Source organism: Lepidochelys kempii, chromosome 2 (genome assembly GCF_965140265.1).
Source record: "Lepidochelys kempii isolate rLepKem1 chromosome 2, rLepKem1.hap2, whole genome shotgun sequence".
Taxonomy (NCBI): domain Eukaryota; kingdom Metazoa; phylum Chordata; order Testudines; family Cheloniidae; genus Lepidochelys; species Lepidochelys kempii.
In genome coordinates, this window is record NC_133257.1 from 1,293,442 (window position 1) to 1,314,162 (window position 20,721).

General features: G+C 62.3%; 1 protein-coding gene and 1 long non-coding RNA gene across 4 annotated transcripts in view; one reads left to right on the plus strand and one right to left on the minus strand.

Moving 5' to 3' along the window:
• PLEC (plectin) overlaps window positions 1-6,003 on the minus strand; it is a 166,988-nt gene extending 160,985 nt beyond the window's left edge. For 2 of the 3 annotated variants that reach the window (XM_073329774.1, XM_073329773.1), the window contains exons 1-3: window positions 5,870-6,003; window positions 2,693-2,733; window positions 1,578-1,703 (exon numbers count right to left, since the gene is read on the minus strand). In XM_073329774.1, coding sequence (XP_073185875.1) covers window positions 1,578-1,703; window positions 2,693-2,733; window positions 5,870-5,925 — 223 coding nt within the window. In that variant the 5' untranslated portion in view covers window positions 5,926-6,003. Of the gene's footprint in view, window positions 1-1,577; window positions 1,704-2,692; window positions 2,734-5,670 lie in introns of all 3 variants that reach the window. The other variant, XM_073329771.1, reaches the window with a different exon arrangement.
• On the plus strand, window positions 6,004-19,370 carry LOC140906232 (uncharacterized). Its single transcript, XR_012157049.1, has 3 exons — window positions 6,004-6,462; window positions 15,328-16,632; window positions 17,479-19,370. It is a non-coding gene; the product is annotated as an uncharacterized lncRNA (long non-coding RNA).
• Window positions 19,371-20,721: the final 1,351 nt, after the last annotated feature.

Here is a 20,721-nt window from a genome sequence, read left to right on the forward strand (position 1 = left end):
TGGGAGAGATGCTGGGGCATCCATGGGAATGCTGGTGGCTTCGAACTTCCCCAGGTCACTGGCTAAAGTGACCCCGCTCAGTTCGATCTCGAAGGGGGGAGAGATGTGACGAAGTGGGACTGTTCTTAATGTTTCCTCTGAATAGTGTGGGGGTGCCTCAGTTTCCCCTAGGCAGTTCTTAAGTATCTAGGGGGTGGGGTAAGGGTGTATGATCATTGCAGAGCCCTAGAGGGCAGGTGTGTGCAGGGGTCTGGACACAGAGAATGGCCAGACACCCTGTTTCCTGGCCACTGATGGCCTGGGCCTTCCCCCCTGCAAGGTGAGAGGTAAAGGGTTGGAGAACAAAGGGATCAGGTGACCCCCTGGCATGGGAAAGGGACAAAGGAGAGAGGGGCTGGAGAGAGTTTCAGTTTGGGGCTGGCTGGGACATGGAGTGAAGGGCAGACGTGGTTGTCTGGCTTACTGCCCCCCAAAATGGACCTGACTGAGGGGTCCTGTTCTCTGCACCTACAAGCTCTGTTTTAGACCATGCTCCTTCGTCTAATAAACCTCTGTTTTACTGGCTGGCTGAAAGTCCCATCTGACTGCGGAGTTGGGGGGCAGGACCCTCTGGCTTCCTCAGGACCCCGCCTGGGCGGACTCGCTGTGGGAAGCGCACGGAGGGGCAGAGGATGCTGAATGCTCCGAGGTCAGACCCAGGAAGGTGGAAGCCGGGTGAGCTGCGTGTCCTGCAGACAGGCTGCTCCCAGAGAGGAGACTTCCCCAGAGTCCTGCCTGGCTTCATGGGGAGCAGTTCCAGAGCATCGCCCGGGGACGCCGTGACAGCCTCCCCCCAACCCCGGCTCTGGAAGGAGCTGTGTTACAGCGGCCCAGCCATGCGGACACTGGTGTTATCCTGGGGAGCTCTCCCTGTCGGCAAGGGAAGAAGCTGTACTGAGACAAGATGCCATTAGACCGATGTGCCTACGCCCACAGCAGGGCTTGCTCCGCTAGGACTGTACCACTGACCAGTTCTCCCAGTGCAAACTCTGCGCAAGCCAGGCCTTTGCTGCTCCAGGCCCTGCGTCTCGGGGCAGTCACCCCAGGGCGGAGACGCTCCCCAGACAGGAGGCCGCAGCAAAGGGCTCTGCAGCACCCTCCCACAGGGAGGGGACCAGCCAAACAGGAGCCTGAGGGACGCTGGGGAGAAGCTAGAACAGAGGCACCTTACAGAGACGCAGTCAGAGCAGCCCCACCCAGCACCTATGCACCACCCAGCGCCCTGCTGCCCACGGGCTCCCCAGCAAGCCCTGCCTGCGGCACGGGTCCCAGCTGCCGAGCCAGCGGTGAGCGGGGCTGGGACCGGCCATTCCCTCGCCCCTCGGCAGGAACAAGGGCACGCGGAGACACAGACCCAGTCACAATGCACAGCCTGGGCCTCCGCCGGCAAAATGGGGCAGAACCGGAGATGGGGACACTCCCTGCGAGCAGCCCCCGCCCAGCTGCCCGAGGCGCGGAAGTGGCGCGCCCAGAGCCCTTGTGCCAATGAAGCTATTACCCAGCCCCCACGCTGCACAGCATCCCACTGGGGCTCCTACCTGTCGCTGGGCTGCCAGGCGTGTGCTGGCCCTCCTGGGCTCCTTGTGCAGCGGCCCCCGTGCTCTCTGGGGCTGCTCCCGCCGGCTGGGAGCAGGGTTCTGCTTCGCACCCTTCTTCCTTCTCTTCTGCAGGCGACAGACCAGAAACAAGGCAAAGGGGCCTGGTCAGTCCCAGCCAGGATGCCCCGGGCTCCCCAGCCAGGCCCTAGCCCAGCCCCAGCCCACCCTGCTGCCATGACCCTGGGGCCGGCAGGCTCCCACTGCACTCGGCACCAGCATGTTCTCTGCAGCGCCCCCTGCTGAAACAGGCCGGGAGCTCTCCCCCAGCCAGTGACATGCCCCGCTCCTCACAGCGCCCCCTGCTGGGGCTGAAGTTACTGGGAGCTCCCCCCCCCCCGTCCCACAGCCAGTGCTCTGCCCCACTGCTGGAACAGGCCAGGGCTGGGGTAGCCAGGAGCTCGCCCCCATCCCCCAGCCGGTGCCGTGCCCGGCTCCCCACAGCGCCCCCTGCTGGGAGAGGCCGGGCTGGGGAAGCCGGGAGCGCCCCCCAGTGGGTGCGCCCTGCTGGGAGCGGGCGGCCGTGTGCCATGGCTGCAAGGGAGGCTGTGCCCAGCCACTCACTCTCTCCCAGCGAAGGGCTTTGTGCTGGGCCAGCCGCTGGTGCGGTGCTGAAGTGACTTCCCTCATTAGCAGCCCAGACAATGGGCGCCTTTCACCGCCCGGCTCTGCCCCGCTGGCCGGCGAGTGGGCCCCTCGAGAGCCGGGACAGAGGTCCCAGCGCACGTGGCCCTGCCCCGGGATGGCGCAGAGCTGCTCGTGGCAGGGCACCGGCTCTGGGAGGATCGGCAGGCAGGCCTGAGACGCGGTGCTTTGCAGACAGTCGGGGGGGGGCTCCCCACAGCTGCTGTCCAGGGGGCCGGGACGCAGCAGCTGAGCTGAGCTGGGGACAAGGGATGGCGCAGGGAGCGAGGAGGGACCGGGGGAGTGCGGCAGTGACCGTGTGGCCAGGTGGGGGAGGGAGAGGCGGGGACGGCGCGTCCGGGACACGGGTCGGTACGTTATCAGTCGATGCGGGAGAATGGCTCCCCAGGGGCCGGGGGGGGCGCGACTCTTACCTCCGAGCTGGCCTGAGATCTCCCACCTCCCGACTGCTTGCCTGGAAAAGAGGCAAACACAGTCTCAAGGGACGGACAGATGGACACACGGGGGGCAGAGTGCCTGAGATGGTACCACAGTGTCCTACATGGCTCGCGGCCCCACACACCACCCTGCACTGCCCCACACCACACCGCACTGCCCCACACACCACCCTGCACTGCCCCACACCACCCTGCACTGCCCCACACACCACCCTGCACTGCCCCACACCACACCGCACTGCCCCACACACCACCCTGCACTGCCCCACACCACACCGCACTGCCCCACACACCACCCTGCACTGCCCCACACCACACCGCACTGCCCCACACCCCACCCTGCACTGCCCCACACCACCCTGCACTGCCCCACACACCACCCTGCACTGCCCCACACACCACCGCACTGCCCCACACACCACCCTGCACTGCCCCAGACACCACAGCACCCCCAATACTGCCCCACACCACACCGCACTGCCCCACACACCACCCTGCACTGCCCCACACACCACCCTGCACTGCCCCACACACCACCCTGCACTGCCCCACACCACACCGCACTGCCCCACACACCACCCTGCACTGCCCCACACACCACCCTGCACTGCCCCACACACCACAGCACCCCCAATACTGCCCCACACCACCCTGCACTGCCCCACACACCACCCCTGCACTGCCCCACACACCACAGCACCCCCAATACTGCCCCACACCACCCTGCACTGCCCCACACACCACCCTGCACTGCCCCACACCACCCTGCACTGCCCCACACCACACCGCACTGCCCCACACACCACCCTGCACTGCCCCACACACCACCCTGCACTGCCCCACACACCACAGCACCCCCAATACTGCCCCACACCACCCTGCACTGCCCCACACACCACCCTGCACTGCCCCACACCACACCGCACTGCCCCACACACCACAGCACCCCCTATACTGCCCCACACACCACCCTGCACTGCCCCACACACCACCCTGCACTGCCCCACACACCACAGCACCCCCTATACTGCCCCACACCACACCCTGCACTGCCCCACACCACACCGCACTGCCCCACACCACCCTGCACTGCCCCACACACCACCCTGCACTGCCCCACACACCACAGCACCCCCTATACTGCCCCACACACCACCCCTGCACTGCCCCACACACCACAGCACCCCCTATACTGCCCCACACACCACCCTGCACTGCCCCACACCACACCGCACTGCCCCACACACCACAGCACCCCCAATACTGCCCCACACCACCCTGCACTGCCCCACACACCACCCTGCACTGCCCCACACCACCCTGCACTGCCCCACACACCACCCTGCACTGCCCCACACACCACCGCACTGCCCCACACACCACAGCACCCCCAATACTGCCCCACACACCACCCTGCACTGCCCCACACACCACCCCTGCACTGCCCCACACACCACAGCACCCCCAATACTGCCCCACACCACCCTGCACTGCCCCACACACCACCCTGCACTGCCCCACACACCACCCTGCACTGCCCCACACCACACCGCACTGCCCCACACACCACCCTGCACTGCCCCACACACCACAGCACCCCCAATACTGCCCCACACCACCCTGCACTGCCCCACACACCACCCCTGCACTGCCCCACACACCACAGCACCCCCAATACTGCCCCACACCACCCTGCACTGCCCCACACACCACCCTGCACTGCCCCACACCACCCTGCACTGCCCCACACCACACCGCACTGCCCCACACACCACCCTGCACTGCCCCACACACCACCCTGCACTGCCCCACACACCACAGCACCCCCAATACTGCCCCACACCACCCTGCACTGCCCCACACACCACCCTGCACTGCCCCACACCACACCGCACTGCCCCACACACCACAGCACCCCCTATACTGCCCCACACACCACCCTGCACTGCCCCACACACCACCCCTGCACTGCCCCACACCACACCGCACTGCCCCACACACCACCCTGCACTGCCCCACACACCACAGCACCCCCTATACTGCCCCACACCACACCCTGCACTGCCCCACACCACACCGCACTGCCCCACACCACCCTGCACTGCCCCACACACCACCCTGCACTGCCCCACACACCACAGCACCCCCTATACTGCCCCACACACCACCCCTGCACTGCCCCACACACCACAGCACCCCCTATACTGCCCCACACACCACCCTGCACTGCCCCACACCACACCGCACTGCCCCACACACCACCCTGCACTGCCCCACACACCACAGCACCCCCAATACTGCCCCACACCACCCTGCACTGCCCCACACACCACCCTGCACTGCCCCACACCACACCGCACTGCCCCACACACCACCCCTGCACTGCCCCACACACCACCCCTGCACTGCCCCACACACCACAGCACCCCCAATACTGCCCCACACCACCCTGCACTGCCCCACACCACACCGCACTGCCCCACACCACCCTGCACTGCCCCACACACCACAGCACCCCCTATACTGCCCCACACCCCACCCTGCACTGCCCCACACACCACAGCACCCCCAATACTGCCCCACACACCACCCTGCACTGCCCCACACCACACCGCACTGCCCCACACACCACCCTGCACTGCCCCACACACCACACCGCTCCCCATCAGACTCCCCAGGAGCCAACACTCCCCTTCCTCGCGCTGACTGTCCGCGCTGGACTCTGGGTCCCCTGTTTGACAGGCAGGGTCTCCCCAGCGCCGGATCCAGACACTCCCGCCCCGGGCGCTGCATGCCTCTGCGAGGGCTTTGCTTGCAGCAGCTTCCCACTGCGAGCGCCGGTCTGGTTGTGTTTGTGCCAGGGCATGCCCACGCGAGTACACGCAAGCCAGCATGTGCCCGTGCGAGTGTCCGTGTGCCCCAGCGCATGTCGGGGAGTGCGCCAGTGTGCCCACCTGACTCTTTCTGCGTCCAGACTGTGCCCAGGTGAGCATTTGCGCTTGCCCACGCTTGTGTCACGTGCCAAGCAGTGCCCACGCCAGTGCGTCTCGCCCTGTGGACACAGGCACTGAGCGGCGCCGGCCGTGGCATCTCTTACCCCTGCCCCAGGGAGCAGGTTCTGCTCTCAGGGACGCGGGGTGGATCCGGACTCACCCCCCCGCAGCAACTCTGGATTCACACTGCACCCTGGGCTTGGAGCACGGCCCCATCTCCCGTACTGGTCCGGGCTCTGACTGGCCTGACGCCGCGTCTGACTGCCCTGGGCTGCTGCCTTGCTCCGGGCTTGGAGCCGCAGGGCGTGCTGGGAGCTCCTGGAAGGAAGCCGGGGCCCCCTGTGCACACACAGATAAACGGCCACAGACGCTAACGCCTGGGAGCAGACACCCTGGCAGAGTGAGCCACCCCCCGCCCCCGCCCAGCCTAGCTGCTCCCATGCTGAGAGGGGGCAGCAGTTCCAGAGCTGCCCCCACAGTGCCCCCAGCCAGGGAGGAGCACCAGCCTGCCAGGGCTGTGGGCAGCAGCGGGGGCAGGCAGGGAGCTGAGCGGGGAAGGCTACTGCAGCGTCTGCTTGAGCAAACGGGGAACCATGCCTGTGCTAACCGGGCGCACTGCCATCCAGGCTTTCCTCACCCCACACCCAGCACCATACACACCCGTCCCGCAGCAAGCGCTTGCCGGAGGAAGGAGGTCTGCTTGGAGCCGCTGCTTTCCCCAGCTGGGGTCAGTGAACAGCCAGGCAGCTCTGGGTAAGTCAGCCACAGCCCTGAGCGTCCTCCCAGCGCCCCGCCCGCTACCCGGCAGCTCTGGCCTGCAGCAGTGCCCGTGTCACGGGACGTCCGCTCCGCACATCACAGCAAGGGCTCTGCAGTGGGAAGCTGGCCTGGTCTGGGGTGCCACTTCCCAGGTGTGATCTCAGCTGGGCATGTCGCAGCCCACAACCCTGTGCTGTGCAAAAGGCTGGCTCAGTGCATGGCTCGGGGCCATGCGGGAGGAGCGCTCCTGGGAGCTGGTGCTGGCCCAGTGCCCAGGCACGGTGCTGGAGCTGGCTTTGTTGAAAGCTGCCATTCTGGCTGGTGGATGACAGAACACAAGCACCTGCCTTTCAGGTGGGCGGGGATGTGTGCAAAGGGGGTTGCGTCTGCCCCAGAGCCCAGGGCTGTAAGGACACTAAGGCAGGGATGAGACAGATGGGGGATGGGGTGGGGCAGACTTGTCCCTTTTACTTGGGGGTGGGGCGTTCTGATTGCCCCAGGCGCTGTGCTAAGGGGTCATAAACTTGGCACCGAGAGAGCCCAGGCCAGGTCCCCAGGTTCTGGTTGCAGTTGGAGAGGGTGGGGCAGGGCCCTGGGGCCAGGCTAGAAAAGCAAAGGTAACCCAGAACAGCTTCTTGTCTTTCCCCCTCCCCCCCAACAAGGGAAACTGTTGCACCACTGCCATGCTTCCTGCCACTCCCCAGGTAATATTTTATGCAAATGAATGAACTGACTACTCCAGCCCTGCTTCACTCCCCGCATGCTGTGGTGGAACCAGAGCAGAAAAACGTCCCGTCTTGACTCTAAAATTACCAGTGCTGGCGAATCCAGCCTGGCCCTTGGGACACTGTTCCCGTGGTTGGTTACCCACCCGGTTAGATGTAAGCCCCTTTCCTGTCTGCATTGGTCTAGCTTCTGCTTCTAGCCATTGGATCCGGTTACACCTTCCTCTGCTAGCCTGAAGAGCCCATTAGCAAATCTCTGTTCCTGGTGCAGGTACTTACAGACTGGGATCCCAACGCCCCTTGACCGGCTCCTTGCTAAGCTAAAGAGACAGAGCTCCCAGAGTGTCTCACTGTATGGCAGATTTTCTAACCCTGTAATCACCCTCATGGCTCTTCTCTGAACCCTCCCCAATTTATCAACATCCTTCCTGAGTCATAGACACCAGAACTGGACGCCGGATCCCAGCACACTCACACCCGGGCCATAACCTCTGTGCTCCGCCTCGAGATTCCCCTGTCCCCTTAGTCCTTTTGGCCACAGCATCACACCGGGAGCTCATGTTCCACTGATTATCCACCACAACCCCCAAACCTTTGTCGGAGTCCCTGCTTCCCAGGATAGAGCCCTCCAGCTGTAAGCATGGCCTGCAGACTCTGGTCCTAGGTGGCTACATTTACAGTTAGCCCTATTCAAACACATCCTGTTTGCTTGCGCCCAGCTTACCAAGCCACCCAGAGCGAGATCAGTGACTCGTCCTCCCCACCGCTCCCCCAACCTTTGTGTTAGCTGCAGACTTTATCAGTGCTGATTTTATGGTTGTCACGGAGTGTGGGGGAGTCCGGGCCCTGCACCCCTCTTTCTGGGATTCACTGTGACTCTCAGCCAGCCAGTAAAACGGAAGGTTTATTGGACAACAGGAACACAGTCTAACACAGAGCTTGTGGGTACAACCAGGACCCCTCAATCACGTCCTTCTGGGGGAGCAGGGAGCTTAGGCCCCAGCCTTGGGGTTCCCTGCATTCCACCACACAGCACCAAACTGAAACTAAACCCCCCCAGCAAGCTCCCTCCTGCAGCCTTTGTCCAGTTTCCCGGGCAGAGGTGTTACCTGGCCCCCTCCCCGTCCCGGCTCAGGTTACAGGCTCTCAGGTCTCCCATCCCCAGTGAAACTCCCCTGCCACATTCCCTGGTCAATGCTCCCCGCTCCCTGCTGCCTCACATCGGTTTCTTCAAGGTCTTTGATGAAGATGTTAAATAGGGTGGGGCTGTAGCAGATGGCGGACCCACTGGTGCGGCGCCTCCTGCTGGTTGCCTGGGAATTAGCTCCTTTCCAGCATACGGAGCTCCCTCTGCTGGCTGGTGTCTCGCCTGGCTCAGGCCCCCATGTCCCTCCCAGAGCCCGGTGCCCCTTACCCTGGGGTTCTGCCCACCACAGTACCCCCACACTCTGGGTCTCCCCTCCCCAGGGGACCCCCAATCCTCTCTGCCCACCTTGCCTCAGTGGCTACTGCCAGTCTTCATCTCGCCCCCGCTCACCGGGGCAAACTGCAGTCTGTGATGGCCACTTAGCACTGGCAAGGGGGTTGGACTAGCTGCCTCAGCCTCACCCCGGGCTGCCCCTCCCAACCCCAGTGCCCGCTTTGGCCTTCATCAAACCCTCAGCCTGGGGAGTTGCCAGGCTGGAGCTCCCCAGCTCCTCTCGCCCTTCCCCAGCACTGCTCTGCCCCAGGTGCCCTGTGCTCCCAGGCAGCCAGGTCCTTCCCCCTCCAGGGTTGGAGAGAGACGCCTACAGCTCCTGGCTCGCAGCCCCTCTATGGGGCCTGACTGGGCCGGCCACACCTGTGGTCAGCTAGGCCCTCCGCTGCTTTCACGCCTCTTCCCAGCTGCAGCCCTCTCCAGGGCTGCTTTTAACCCCTGTTTCGCGGGAGTGGGGCAGCCAAGAACCGATCCCAGTGGTTCCCCACTGGAACAGGCGGGTCCCGAGCGGCGATTCCCCACCGCCCCATAATAACAGGCGGTGCTGCCCTCAAACCTGTCCTTCCCCTGTGTCCCTGGTGTCCCACCCACCTCCCCAGCCCTTGTCGCACTCTCTTATGCTGTCTCCGAAGCCAGCTGGGAGCTTGGATAGGGTCTGCCTGCACCTCTGGTGCCTGGCGTGGCAAGGCCCGATCCGGATGGGGTGCTGGGCGCTGCCACAGCACAACCATTAACAAGTGGCTGCCATGGCAGCTACTGGTATTGTCAGGCCTGGGGGAGCAGGGCTGACGAGGACTGGGGGGATGGGCCAAGGACGGGCTGGGGTGACAAGGGCCTGGTTCAGGGTGACAGGGCTGGGCTGGTGGGTGTGTGAGGGCTGGGCTGGGCTAGGGGTGATAACGGCCGAGCGGGGGTCAGGGTGACAGGGCTGGGTCAAGAGTGACAAGTATTGGGGTGACAGGGCTGGGGGGTGACAAGGGCAGGGATGGAGTCAGGGTGATGAGGGCTGGGGGTGACGAGGGCCGGGCTAGGCTGGGCTGGGCTGGGGGTGATGAGGGCCGGGCTGGAGTCCAGGGGACAGGGCCGGGTTGGAGATGACGAGGATTGGGGTGACAGGGCTGGGCTGGGGGTGACGAGGGCTGGGCCGGGCTGGGCGGTGACGGGGGCTGGGGGTGACAGGGCTGGGCTGGGAGTGAGGAGAACCGGGCCGGGCTGGGGGTGACAAGGACAAGGACTGGGTCAGGCTGGAGTTGGTGATGAGGACTAAGGGGTGACGAGGGCCAGGTCGGGGTGACAAGGGCTGGGCTGGGGATGACTAATGAGGGCCAGGCTGGAGTCAGGGTGACAGGGCCGGGTTGGGGGGTGACGAGGGTTGGGGTGACAGAGCTGGGCTTCGAGTCACTAGGGCTGTGGGTGATGAGGGCCAGGTCAGGTGTGATGAGGGCTGAGCTGGGCTGGGGGTGACTGACGAGGGCCGGGCCAGAGTCAGGGTGACAGGGCCGGGCTGGAGGTGACGAGGGCTAGGCTGGAGTCAGGGTGACAGGGCCGGGTGGGGGTGACGAGGGCTGGGCTGGAGTCGGGGTGATAGGGCCGGGCTGGGGGTGAAGAGAGCTAGGTTGGAGTCAGGGTGACAGGGCTGGGTCAGGGGTGATGAGGGCCGAGCTGAGTTGGAGGTGACTGACGAGGGCTGGGCTGGAGTCAGGGTGACAGGGCTGGGTGGAGGTGACGAGGGCCAGGCCAGAGTCAGGGTGACAGGGCTGGGTCGGGGGTGACGAGGGCCGGGCTGGGGGTGACAAGGGCCAGGCCCGAGTCAGGGTGACAGGGCTGGGTTGGGGGTGATGAGGACCGGGCCAGAGTCAGGGTGACAGGGCTGGGTCAGGGGTGACAAGGGCTGGGCTGGAGTCAGGGTGACAGGGCTGGGTGAGGGTGACGAGGGCTGGGTCAGGGGTGACGAGGGCTGGGCTGGAGTCAGGGTGACAGGGCCGGGCTGGGGGTGATGAGGGCCGGGCTGGAATCAGGGTGACAGGGCCGGGCTGGGTGTGACGAGGGCCGGGCTGGGGGTGACGAGGGCCAGGCCAGAGTCAGGGTGATGGGGCCGGGCTGGGGGTGACAAGGGCCAGGCCAGAGTCAGGGTGACGAGGGCTGGGCCGGGTAGGGCTGGGCTGGGCTGGGAGTGACTGATGAGGGCCGGCCTGTGGGGAGGCGGCTGGGTCCAGCGACAACCGTGGTCTGGGTAATGTGCACCCAGCCTCATGCCAGCGGGCCCCTCTGAGGGCCTGATCCTGGCACCGCGGGGCTCAGAGTAAAACTCCCCTTGCCGCGCGTCCGGGTGGGGGCAGGCCCGCAGTGTCGCTAGGGACAGTCTGTAATGGGGAGAGGGGGTCCTTGGGTCAGGCCCCCCATGGCCTGTGCTAGCAACACGGGGACACACTGAGCCCTGGCCCGGAGCAGGACCAGACGCCGGCCGGGTGCAGGACGGGGGACCCCAGCGCACCTACCTGCCAGCGGCTGGGCCCCGGGGCGCGCAGGCTGCCGGCCCCACAGGGAGCACACCAGGAACAGGACCCAGATGCAGACGGAGCCCAGCCCCAGCGCCGCGACCCAGGCCACGCGCAGCCACGCGGGGTCCCTCGGCACCCACGGGCCCAGGGGGGACATGCTAAGGCACTGCCCGGCCGGCTGCGTGGCGCTGAGTGTGTGCAGAGCCCAGCCCCGTTAACCCTGCCATCCCCACCCGCTGCAGAGGGCCAGATGTGCTCCAGATGTGCTCCAGCCCCTCCCCGTGACTCACAGTGGTGGGAGGCACAGCTCCAAGCCCCCGCCCCCGCAGGCCCCAGCGCAGAGCTGGTAACCCTTGGTGGGGAGGGGCCCAGCTGGGGGGCCGTGGGGGGGCCGGCCAGCAGGGTATGTGGTTACAGACAGCTGTTGGTACAGCTTCCCCCACCCCCGGGCCTCACACCCCTCTCCATCCCTGCTTCCTTCATTCGCACCCCACGGCTCCAGCCCTCCCCACTCACCTTTCCCAGCCTGGCAGAGCTCCCCGTGCCCCCAGGATAGCCCTGCCCCCGCCTCCTTATTCCCCAGGCAGGGGGCGCTGTGGGGAGTGGGGCAGAAAGGCTGGCTGAAGGGCAGCTCCCAGCTACTCCAGCCTCTCCCAGCAGGGGGCTCTATAGGAAGCGGGGCAGAGCACTGACTGTGGGGGCATCTCCGGGCTGCTCCAGCCCCACCTCTCCCAGCAGGGGGCGCTGTGGGGGGGGGCAGGAGGGCTGACCATGGGGGAGCTCCCGGCTGCTCCAGCCCCACCTCTCCCAGCAGGGGGCGCTGTGGGGGGGGGCAGGAGGGCTGACCATGGGGGAGCTCCCGGCTGCTCCAGCCCCACCTCTCCCAGCAGGGGGCGCTGTGGGGGGGGGCAGGAGGGCTGACCATGGGGGAGCTCCCGGCTGCTCCAGCCCCACCTCTCCCAGCGGGGGGTGCTGTGGGGGGGGGCAGGAGGGCTGACCATGGGGGAGCTCCCGGCTGCTCCAGCCCCACCTCTCCCAGCAGGGGGCGCTGTGGGGGGGGGCAGGAGGGCTGACCATGGGGGAGCTCCTGGCTGCTCCAGCCCCACCTCTCCCAGCAGGGGGCGCTGTGGGGGGGAGGCAGGAGGGCTGACCATGGGGGAGCTCCCGGCTACTCCAGCCCCACCTCTCCCAGCAGGGGGCGCTGTGGGGGGGGGCAGGAGGGCTGACCATGGGGGAGCTCCCGGCTGCTCCAGCCCCACCTCTCCCAGCGGGGGGTGCTGTGGGGAGGGGGCAGGAGGGCTGACCATGGGGGAGCTCCCGGCTACTCCAGCCCCACCTCTCCCAGCAGGGGACGCTGTGGGGGGGGGCAGGAGGGCTGACCATGGGGGAGCTCCGGGCTGCTCCAGCCCCACCTCTCCCAGCAGGGGGCACTGTGGGGGGGGCAGGAGGGCTGACCATGGGGGATCTCGGGCTGCTCCAACCCCACCTCTCCCAGCGGGAGGTGCTGTGGGGAGGGGGCAGGAGGGCTGACCATGGGGGATCTCGGGCTGCTCCAGCCCCACCTCTCCCAGCAGGGGGCGCTGTGGGGGGGCAGGAGGGCTGACCATGGGGGAGCTCCCGGCTATTCCTGCTCCTCACCAGAGCATCGCCTTCCTGGGGACCATGCTCCATTCCTTACTGAATGCCCTTCCCTGCTGAGTGTCGCCCATGGGCCCCCGAGCCATAGTTCCCCCATGGCCAGACCCCACAGCCAATAGGGCTGCTCTTCCTACCCACCTGCTCTCTGGCTGGGGGCAAATGGGGGCCACCATGGCTAGGCGCTGTCCCGCAGCCGTCTGTCCCGGAGGGCTGCGGGGGGCCCAGTGCACTGGGGACGGAGCCGCTGGCAGGGTAGAGGCCCCAGGGATCCAGCACCCCGGCCCCACAGCTCCCTAGAAGGATGAGCCCCGCCCAGCGTGAATAGAGGCGGTGCCAGCCCCTGCCTGGAGCCAGCAGCTTTCCCCATGGGCGCCCTGGGCATGTCGATGCCGCGAGGGCTAGAGTGGCACCCTGGTGTAGACATGTACTGCCGCGAGGGAATCCCCCTTGCTGCGTCCACGGGGGGGAGAACCAAGCCAGAGGGCTCAGGGTGCGCCGCTCTTCACAGCCCAGAGTGATATTTTCTTGTTGCCTCGACGATGGCCTGCTCTGTTCACCCCCTCCGGGCTGTCAGCAGACAGGACACAGGGCTCGATGGACCTTGGGTCTGAGCCCGTCTGGCCGCTCTGATGTTCTTATGATGCCGCGGGGCAGCCCGGGTTGGAGCACAGCCCCCAGGCTCCAGACTTCAGGGCCAGAAGGAACCATGGGCTGACCCCGTGTGACACAGCCAGAGACCTGCCCCAGATCATTGCTAGGGCAAAGCTTTTAGCCAGCCCGCCAGTCTGGATCTGACAGTCGCCAGTGACAGAGAATCCACGCCGGCCCTGGGGAAATTGGCCCACGAGCTAACTACTCTCACTGTTGAAAATTTACGCCTTATTTCCAGTCGGAATTCATCTCTCTTCAGCTTCCAGCCTCCGACCACGTCAGCCCTTTCTCAGCCTGTGATTAAATATTTGTTCCCCAGGTAGGTGTAACCCACCTGCCAGGTGGAGTCGCCAGCAACTAATGCCGGGGCAGGTTCAAAACAGAACCAGCTTGAGCCCCCACCCAGCAACCTGGGACACCAACCACCACCCCTAGGCACCCCTCTCGCAAGCACAGAGCCTCTGGATAACAAGAGAGCAGGGAACCAAGCTGTCGCTGATGTTCTGGAACTGCTCCCTACGAAGCCAGGCAGGACTCTGGTGAGGTCTCCTCTCTGTGAGCAGCCTCAGGGCAAACAGCTCACACGGCTTCCACCTTCCTGGGTCTGACTCCGGAGCATTCAGCATCCTCTGCCCCTCCGTGCGCTTCCCACAGCGAGTCTGCCCAGGCGGGGTCCTGGGGAGCCAGAGAGTCCTTCACCCCAACTCCACAGTCAGACGGGACTCTCAGCCAGCCAGTAAAACAGAAGGTTTATTAGACGACAGGAACATGGTCTAACACAGAGCTTGTAGGTGCAGAGAACAGGACCCCTCAGCTGGGTCCATTTTGGCGGGCAATGAGCTAGACAACCCCGTCTGCCCTTCACTCCATGTCCCCAGCCAGCCCCAAACTGAAACTCCCTCCAGCCCCTCCTCCTCTGGGCTTTGTCCCTTTCCCGGGCCAGGAGGTCACCGGATTCCTTTGTTCTCCAACCCTTTAGCTCTCACCTTGCAGGGGGGAAGGGCCAGGCCATCAGTTGCCAGGAAACAGGGCGTCGGCCATCCTCTGTGTCCAGACCCCTGCACACACCTGCCCTCTAGAGCTCTGCAATGATCATACACCCTTATCCCACCCCCTAGATACTTAAGAACTGCCTAGGGGAAACTGAAGCACCCCCACACTATTCAGAGGAAACATTAAGAACAGTCCCACTTCGTCACGCAGGCATCAGGCTGAGAAATCACCATAGCCACATCCACAAACATAAAAAGAAAAGTTTCAGAGTAGCAGCCGTGTTAGTCTGTATCCGCAAAAAGAAAAGGAGGACTTGTGGCACCTTAGAGACTAACCAATTTATTTGAGCATAAGCTTTCGTGAGCTACAGCTCACTTCATCGGATGCATAAAGTGGAAAGTACAGCGAGGAGATTTATATACACACAGAACATGAAAAAATATACATTGTAAGGAGAGTGATCACTTAAGATGAGCTATTACCAGCAGGAGAGTGGGGTGGGGGAAGAGAAAACCTTTTGAAGTGATAATCAAGGTGGGCCATTTCCAGCACATTTCCAGGAGTTAACAAGAACTTCTGAGGAACGGGGGGGGGGGGGGGGAGGAGGAATAAACAAGGGGAAATAGTTTCACTTAGTATAATGACTCAACCACTCCCAGTCTCTATTCAAGCCTAAGTTAATTGTATCCAGTTTGGAAATTAATTCCAATTCAGCAGTCTCTCGTTGGAGTCTGTTTTTGAAGTTTTTTTGTTGAAGGATAGCCACTTTGAGATCAGAAATTGAGTGACCAGAGAGATTGAAGTGTTCTCCGACTGGTTTATGAATGTTATAATTCTTGACATCTGATTTGTGTCCATTTATTCTTTTACGTAGAGACTGTCCGGTTTGACCAATGTACATGCAAGAGGGGCATTGCTGGCACATGATGGCATCTATCACATTGGTAGATGTGCAGGTGAACGAGCCTCTGATAGTGTGGCTGATGTGATTAGGCCCTGTGATGGTGTCCCCTGAATAGATATGTGGACACAGCTGGCAACAGGCTTTGTTGGTATAAAAAGAAAAGGAGGACTTGTGGCACCTTAGAGACTAACCAATTTATTTGAGCATGAGCTTGCATGAGCTACAGCCCACTTCAGCAAACCCAACCCCACCGCACATTGTCCAGTGTCTGTTGCCTCAGTTTCCTACCTTGCAGTGGGAAAGACCAACAAAGAAATGTCCCTCTAACACACCACTCCCGTCTCCCTGCATGGCCCCCCACTCACAGCCGGCTGTCCTTGGACAGCGAAGAGCTGGAGTTCAGAGGTGAGTTCATGGCATTTGCCTCCCACGGGGCATGGGAGGGGGGACACTGAGCAACACCTCTGCGACTGGTGTGGAACTGATCCATGAAATTGTTTTTAGTTGTTCACTTTATGAATATAACTTCATAAGCAAAGTTTTATGAATGAAACAACATTCATTCATAAAACCGGTTACCCCAATAACTGGCTAATTGAGTTTCACTTTCAATCCAATTGCTGCTTAAATCACTGAAACTTGCACTGCTTCAACATTGTAACTTCTGCTCACTGTTTGTCATTCATTATACTTGTCTATATTGGAACTTCTGCTCCCTATTTGCCATTCCTGACACATGTCCATGTTGTAACCCATTTTAAAATGCTCACTTCGTTTTTGCTAAACCCTGCTGTAATCTGACTAGTGTAGTTTAGATGTGGGGATGAGGGATGGATGGATGATGGAATCAACCTCCAGTCCCAGCCTGTCCTGATGAAATAAAGTGTAAACACCAAGGGCTGAAGATGCAGACAACAGCCCTGACAAAGCAAGAAGAGTCCACCCTCAAAAGAAAAGAACAAAAGTACAATTGAAGAAACATCAGAGCCAGGTCCCAGGCTGAAAGTCATGTCTGCAATTGGCGGGGGATCAGTCACACCGGACCCAGAGGCAGCCTGACACAGCAAGACCTGTAGACTCTGGATTCAAACTGAAGCCTACGAAAAGGATGGATGAGATGGAAGATTTTGGAGGGTAACATTCTGCTGCCAACATGGAAGGGCATCGGTGCATGCCCAACAGAGACCCAGCTCTTCCTTGTGCCCGGCTTTCCTGGCCAGTGAGCTGCCACAAGCTACGAACCCAAGCCACGAACCCAAGCTACATTCAGGACTGGTAACTATAGAGCAGCTGCAGAACATTTGGGGGAGGGTGTGTGTGGGGGGGGGAGGGTGTGTGTGGGGGGGGGAGGGTGTGTGTGGGGGGGGAGGGGGTGTGTGTGTGGGGGGGGGAGGGGGTGTGTGTGTGTGGGGGGTGTGTGTGGGGGGGGAGGGTGTGTGTGTGGGGGGGTGTGTGTGGGGGGGGAGGGTGTGTGTGGGGGGGAGGGTGTGTGTGTGGGGGGGGAGGGTGTGTGTGGGGGGGGAGGGTGTGTGTGGGGGGTGTGTGTGTGGGGGGGGAGGGGGTGTGTGTGGGGGGGGGAGGGGGTGTGTGTGTGTGGGGGGGTGTGTGTGGGGGGGGGAGGGTGTGTGTGGGAGGGGGAGGGGGTGTGTGTGTGTGGGGGGGAGGGGGTGTGTGTGGGGGGGTGTGTGTGGGGGGGGGAGGGTGTGTGTGGGAGGGGGAGGGGGTGTGTGTGTGTGGGGGGGAGGGGGTGTGTGTGGGGGGGGGAGGGGGTGTGTGTGTGTGTGGGGGAGGGTGTGTGTGTGGGGGGGGAGGGTGTGTGTGGGGGGGGTGTGTGTGGGGGGGGAGGGGGTGTGTGGGGGGGGGGAGGGGGTGTGTGTGTGTGGGGGGGTGTGTGTGTGGGGGGGGGGGGAGGGGGTGTGTGTGGGGGGGGGTGTGTGGGGGGGGGAGGGTGTGTGTGGGGGGGGGAGGGTGTGTGTGGGGGGGGAGGGGGTGTGTGTGTGTGGGGGGGTGTATACATAGGTATTAGATATTAGTTATTGGTCATAAATCAAATTGTGTGATAGTAAACGTGGCATCTTGTCTTGTCCCCTGAAACGAGCCTGTGCGGTTTTGTCTGTGTAGCTGACTCACAGCTTCGGAGTCTCCCTGCTGCTCTCCCATCGTCACAGCCTCCGGTTCCACCACTTCAGCCACTGCTCAGCCACTTCAGCCTTCGGCAGCAATAAATCACACTCAGAAACCCCCAGCCCAGCACTCGCACTGAAGTCTAACCAGCTCCCTCCCCGAGAAACCCTTCACTGATGACACACAGCCCAGCTGGCCTCAGCACCCCTACCCCTGCTGAGTGAGTGAGCCCGGGCAGGGGCAGCAGCTCCATCAGGGCAGGTCTGCTGCCCATCGCCGGACAATCGGGGTAACAATATCCCAGTACCCTGGCACCCAGTACTGCAGAGCTTTGCAGCCCCAAACCAACCAAACATGACCATTCTGGTGAAGCAGCCCCATCTGCTGCACCCAGGCAGAATCGGTGCATCTGTGCAAACACCATCTGCTCCTGAAGGCCTCCCTCAGCTCAGGGGCCAGGGGAGAGCTCAGTCACACCCTTGGACTTCTAAATCCTGACTAAACCCAGGATTCACATGCTGCAGGGGAGTGAGGGAGCAGCGGGAACTGCCAGTGCCTGCAGGGGGCAGGGAGCCACCCTCTGCCGTGGGGTAGGGGAGTGCAATGGGGGAGCAATGGCACAGCGGGGTGACTGGGCCCGGGAAGGGAGAAGTGATCTGCTGGGTGTGGCTCTAAGTGGCTGGATAGGTGAGTCCCCTGGGCCCGGGGCCAGGCCAGTACAGGCAGTGCCGGCCTGGCCCAGTTGCCCCCCCACCCCAAGTTCACAGTGCCTTTAGGCAATGCATTGGGCTGGCCACGGCGGCCTGATTTCCACAGACACCCCCACACACCGCAGTGTGAATCAGGAGTGGTTTCCTGGCATCCCATGTAGCAGGGGCAGGGAGCAGGGAGTCAGGCCTGGGGTCTCTTGCAGGAGTGTGGGTGGTTAGGTGGTGTGACGTTATTGACATGAACTGGGACCGTATAGATCATTTTTGCAACCAAAGTCCTGTAGTGGCACCAAATCTATAAAGGGGGTTAAATAGGGTGTCTAAGACAAGGTTATGGTTTGCTGGTTATGATTATGCTGTCTGTGTGTAAAAAGAAAAGGAGGACTTGTGGCATCTTAGAGAGTAACAAATTTATTTGAGCATAAGCTTTCGTGAGCTACAGCTCACTTCATCGGATGCATTCAGTGCATTAACACAGCTGCTACTCTGAAACCTGTCTGTATGTGTGTCTCATTTTTGTAGTAAAGTTATGGATATTGGCTCTGTACTGTCTGTATTTCAAACTTCTGCTCTGCTTCTGGGTGACACCCCAGACAAGTTGGTGTCAGCTCTGCCTAGCCTGCTGGGTGGCCCATTAAGGACCATCCGCTACACAACTGACCCATTGTGAGAAGGCAGACACGCCTTGGGACTCAGCAAGGTATGCTGGGACTTGCCATGTGACTCCAAACTCCATTTTGCTGTAATTTTCCACGGTAAGAACAAAGAGGGGTTCTTACACCTGGAGGAGACTATAAAAGGCTGATGCCTCATCTCCATCTGGTCTTCAGTCCTGCTTCTTACCTCTGGAGGGACTTTGCTACAAACAGAAGCTCTACACAACGGACTGAAGGACCCATCCCAGCTGGGGATGTTCTCCAGAGACTGGATTTGAACCTGCAGTTTATTCCCTCACTGCTGCAAGCCTGAACCAAGAACTTGGTCGTCACTGTCTGTCATTGATTCCATTGAACCCATTCTAGCTCTCATCTCTATCCTTTTCCTTTTCTGGATAAACCTTTAGATTTTAGATTCGAAAAGATTGGCAACAGCGTGATTTGTGGGTAAGATCTGATTTGTACATTGACCTGGGTCTGGGGCTTGGTCCTTTGGGATCGAGGGAACCTCTTTTCTCTTACTGGGGTATTGATTTTCATAACCATCTGTCCCCATAATGAGGGGCACTGGTGGGGATACTGGGAAACTGGAGTGTCTAAGGGAATTGCTTGTGTGACTTGTGGTTAGCCAGTGGGGTGAGACCGAAGTCCTCTCTGGCTGGCTGGTTTGGTTTGCCTTGGTGTGCACAGAAACCCCAGCCTGGGGCCGTTACTGCCCTGCTCAAAGCAGTTTGTGCAGAATTGGCACTCTCAGGTGGGACCCGCCAGAACCAGCCTTGTCACAGGGGGTGACTGCTGTGAATCAGTGCCCAGGCCTGAGTCTGCCCCCGAGGCATGTCCAGCCGCAGCCTCCCGGGGTGGGGTGCAGATGAGGTCTGGGGTGGGCATGCCCCATGGGGATGGGAGAGTCTGGGACAAGTAAGCCCTAGGGGTTGGGCTCTGGGACAGGCAGGACACAGCTGGGACAGGGGAGCTCTGGAGCAGGCAGGCCAAGGTCTCAGGGGGGTAGGGCTGGGTGTCTCGGGTATCCAGGCCCCATGGGGGTGGGGGGAGCTCTGCTGTGGGCAGGCCATGGGCTCAGGGGATGGGGCCGGGTGTCCAGGGTACCCAGGCCCTGAGAGGGGCAGGGGGACCCCTGGGGTGGGCAGGCCCCATGGGGGCGGGCAGGGGGAGCTCTGGGGCGGACAGGCCCTGGACCCAGCAGAGCTGAGCTTTCTGGGCATGGGCAGCAGGTGAGGCTGGGAGGCCATGAATTCATGGGCTCTGTCTGGGAGACTGATACCTGGGGGGGGGGGGGGGCTGGCTGTGCTGGGGGGGCAGGACCTGGCCCTATAGCCTCTGTAAGTGGCTCCCAGGGCTGGGAACTGGCTATGTTGGCCAGCAGCGTCCCTTGGGAGGAGCCTGTGAGCCCGGCACGTATCCCAGCCCCAGGGTGGGCGTCTCTCATCTCCCGGGCTTCTGACAGGAGGCAGCGGATTCTGGCAGGGACCCGCTGGCTAGGTCCCTCGTCTGGGGGGAGAGGGGTCTGTATAGGTTGCTGGCCACCAATAACAAAGGTTGGGGATACAGAGAGGGCAGATCTGAGCACTTAGCACCAAATCTAGATGTTGAGAATGAAAATGATGAAGGACCCAAAGGACACACAGTGAAGAAATGTGTGAAGTGCCTGTCATGGAGTCCCTTGGTGATGCTCTGGACCTGCTCCCTACGAAGCCAGGCCGGACTCTGGGGAAGTCTCCTCTCTGGGAGCAGCCTGTCTGCAGGACACACAGCTCACACAGCTTCCACCTTCCTGGGTCTGACCTCGGAGCGTTCAGCATCCTCTGCCCCTCCGGGCGCTTCCCACAGCAAGTCCGCCCAGGCGGGGTCCTGGG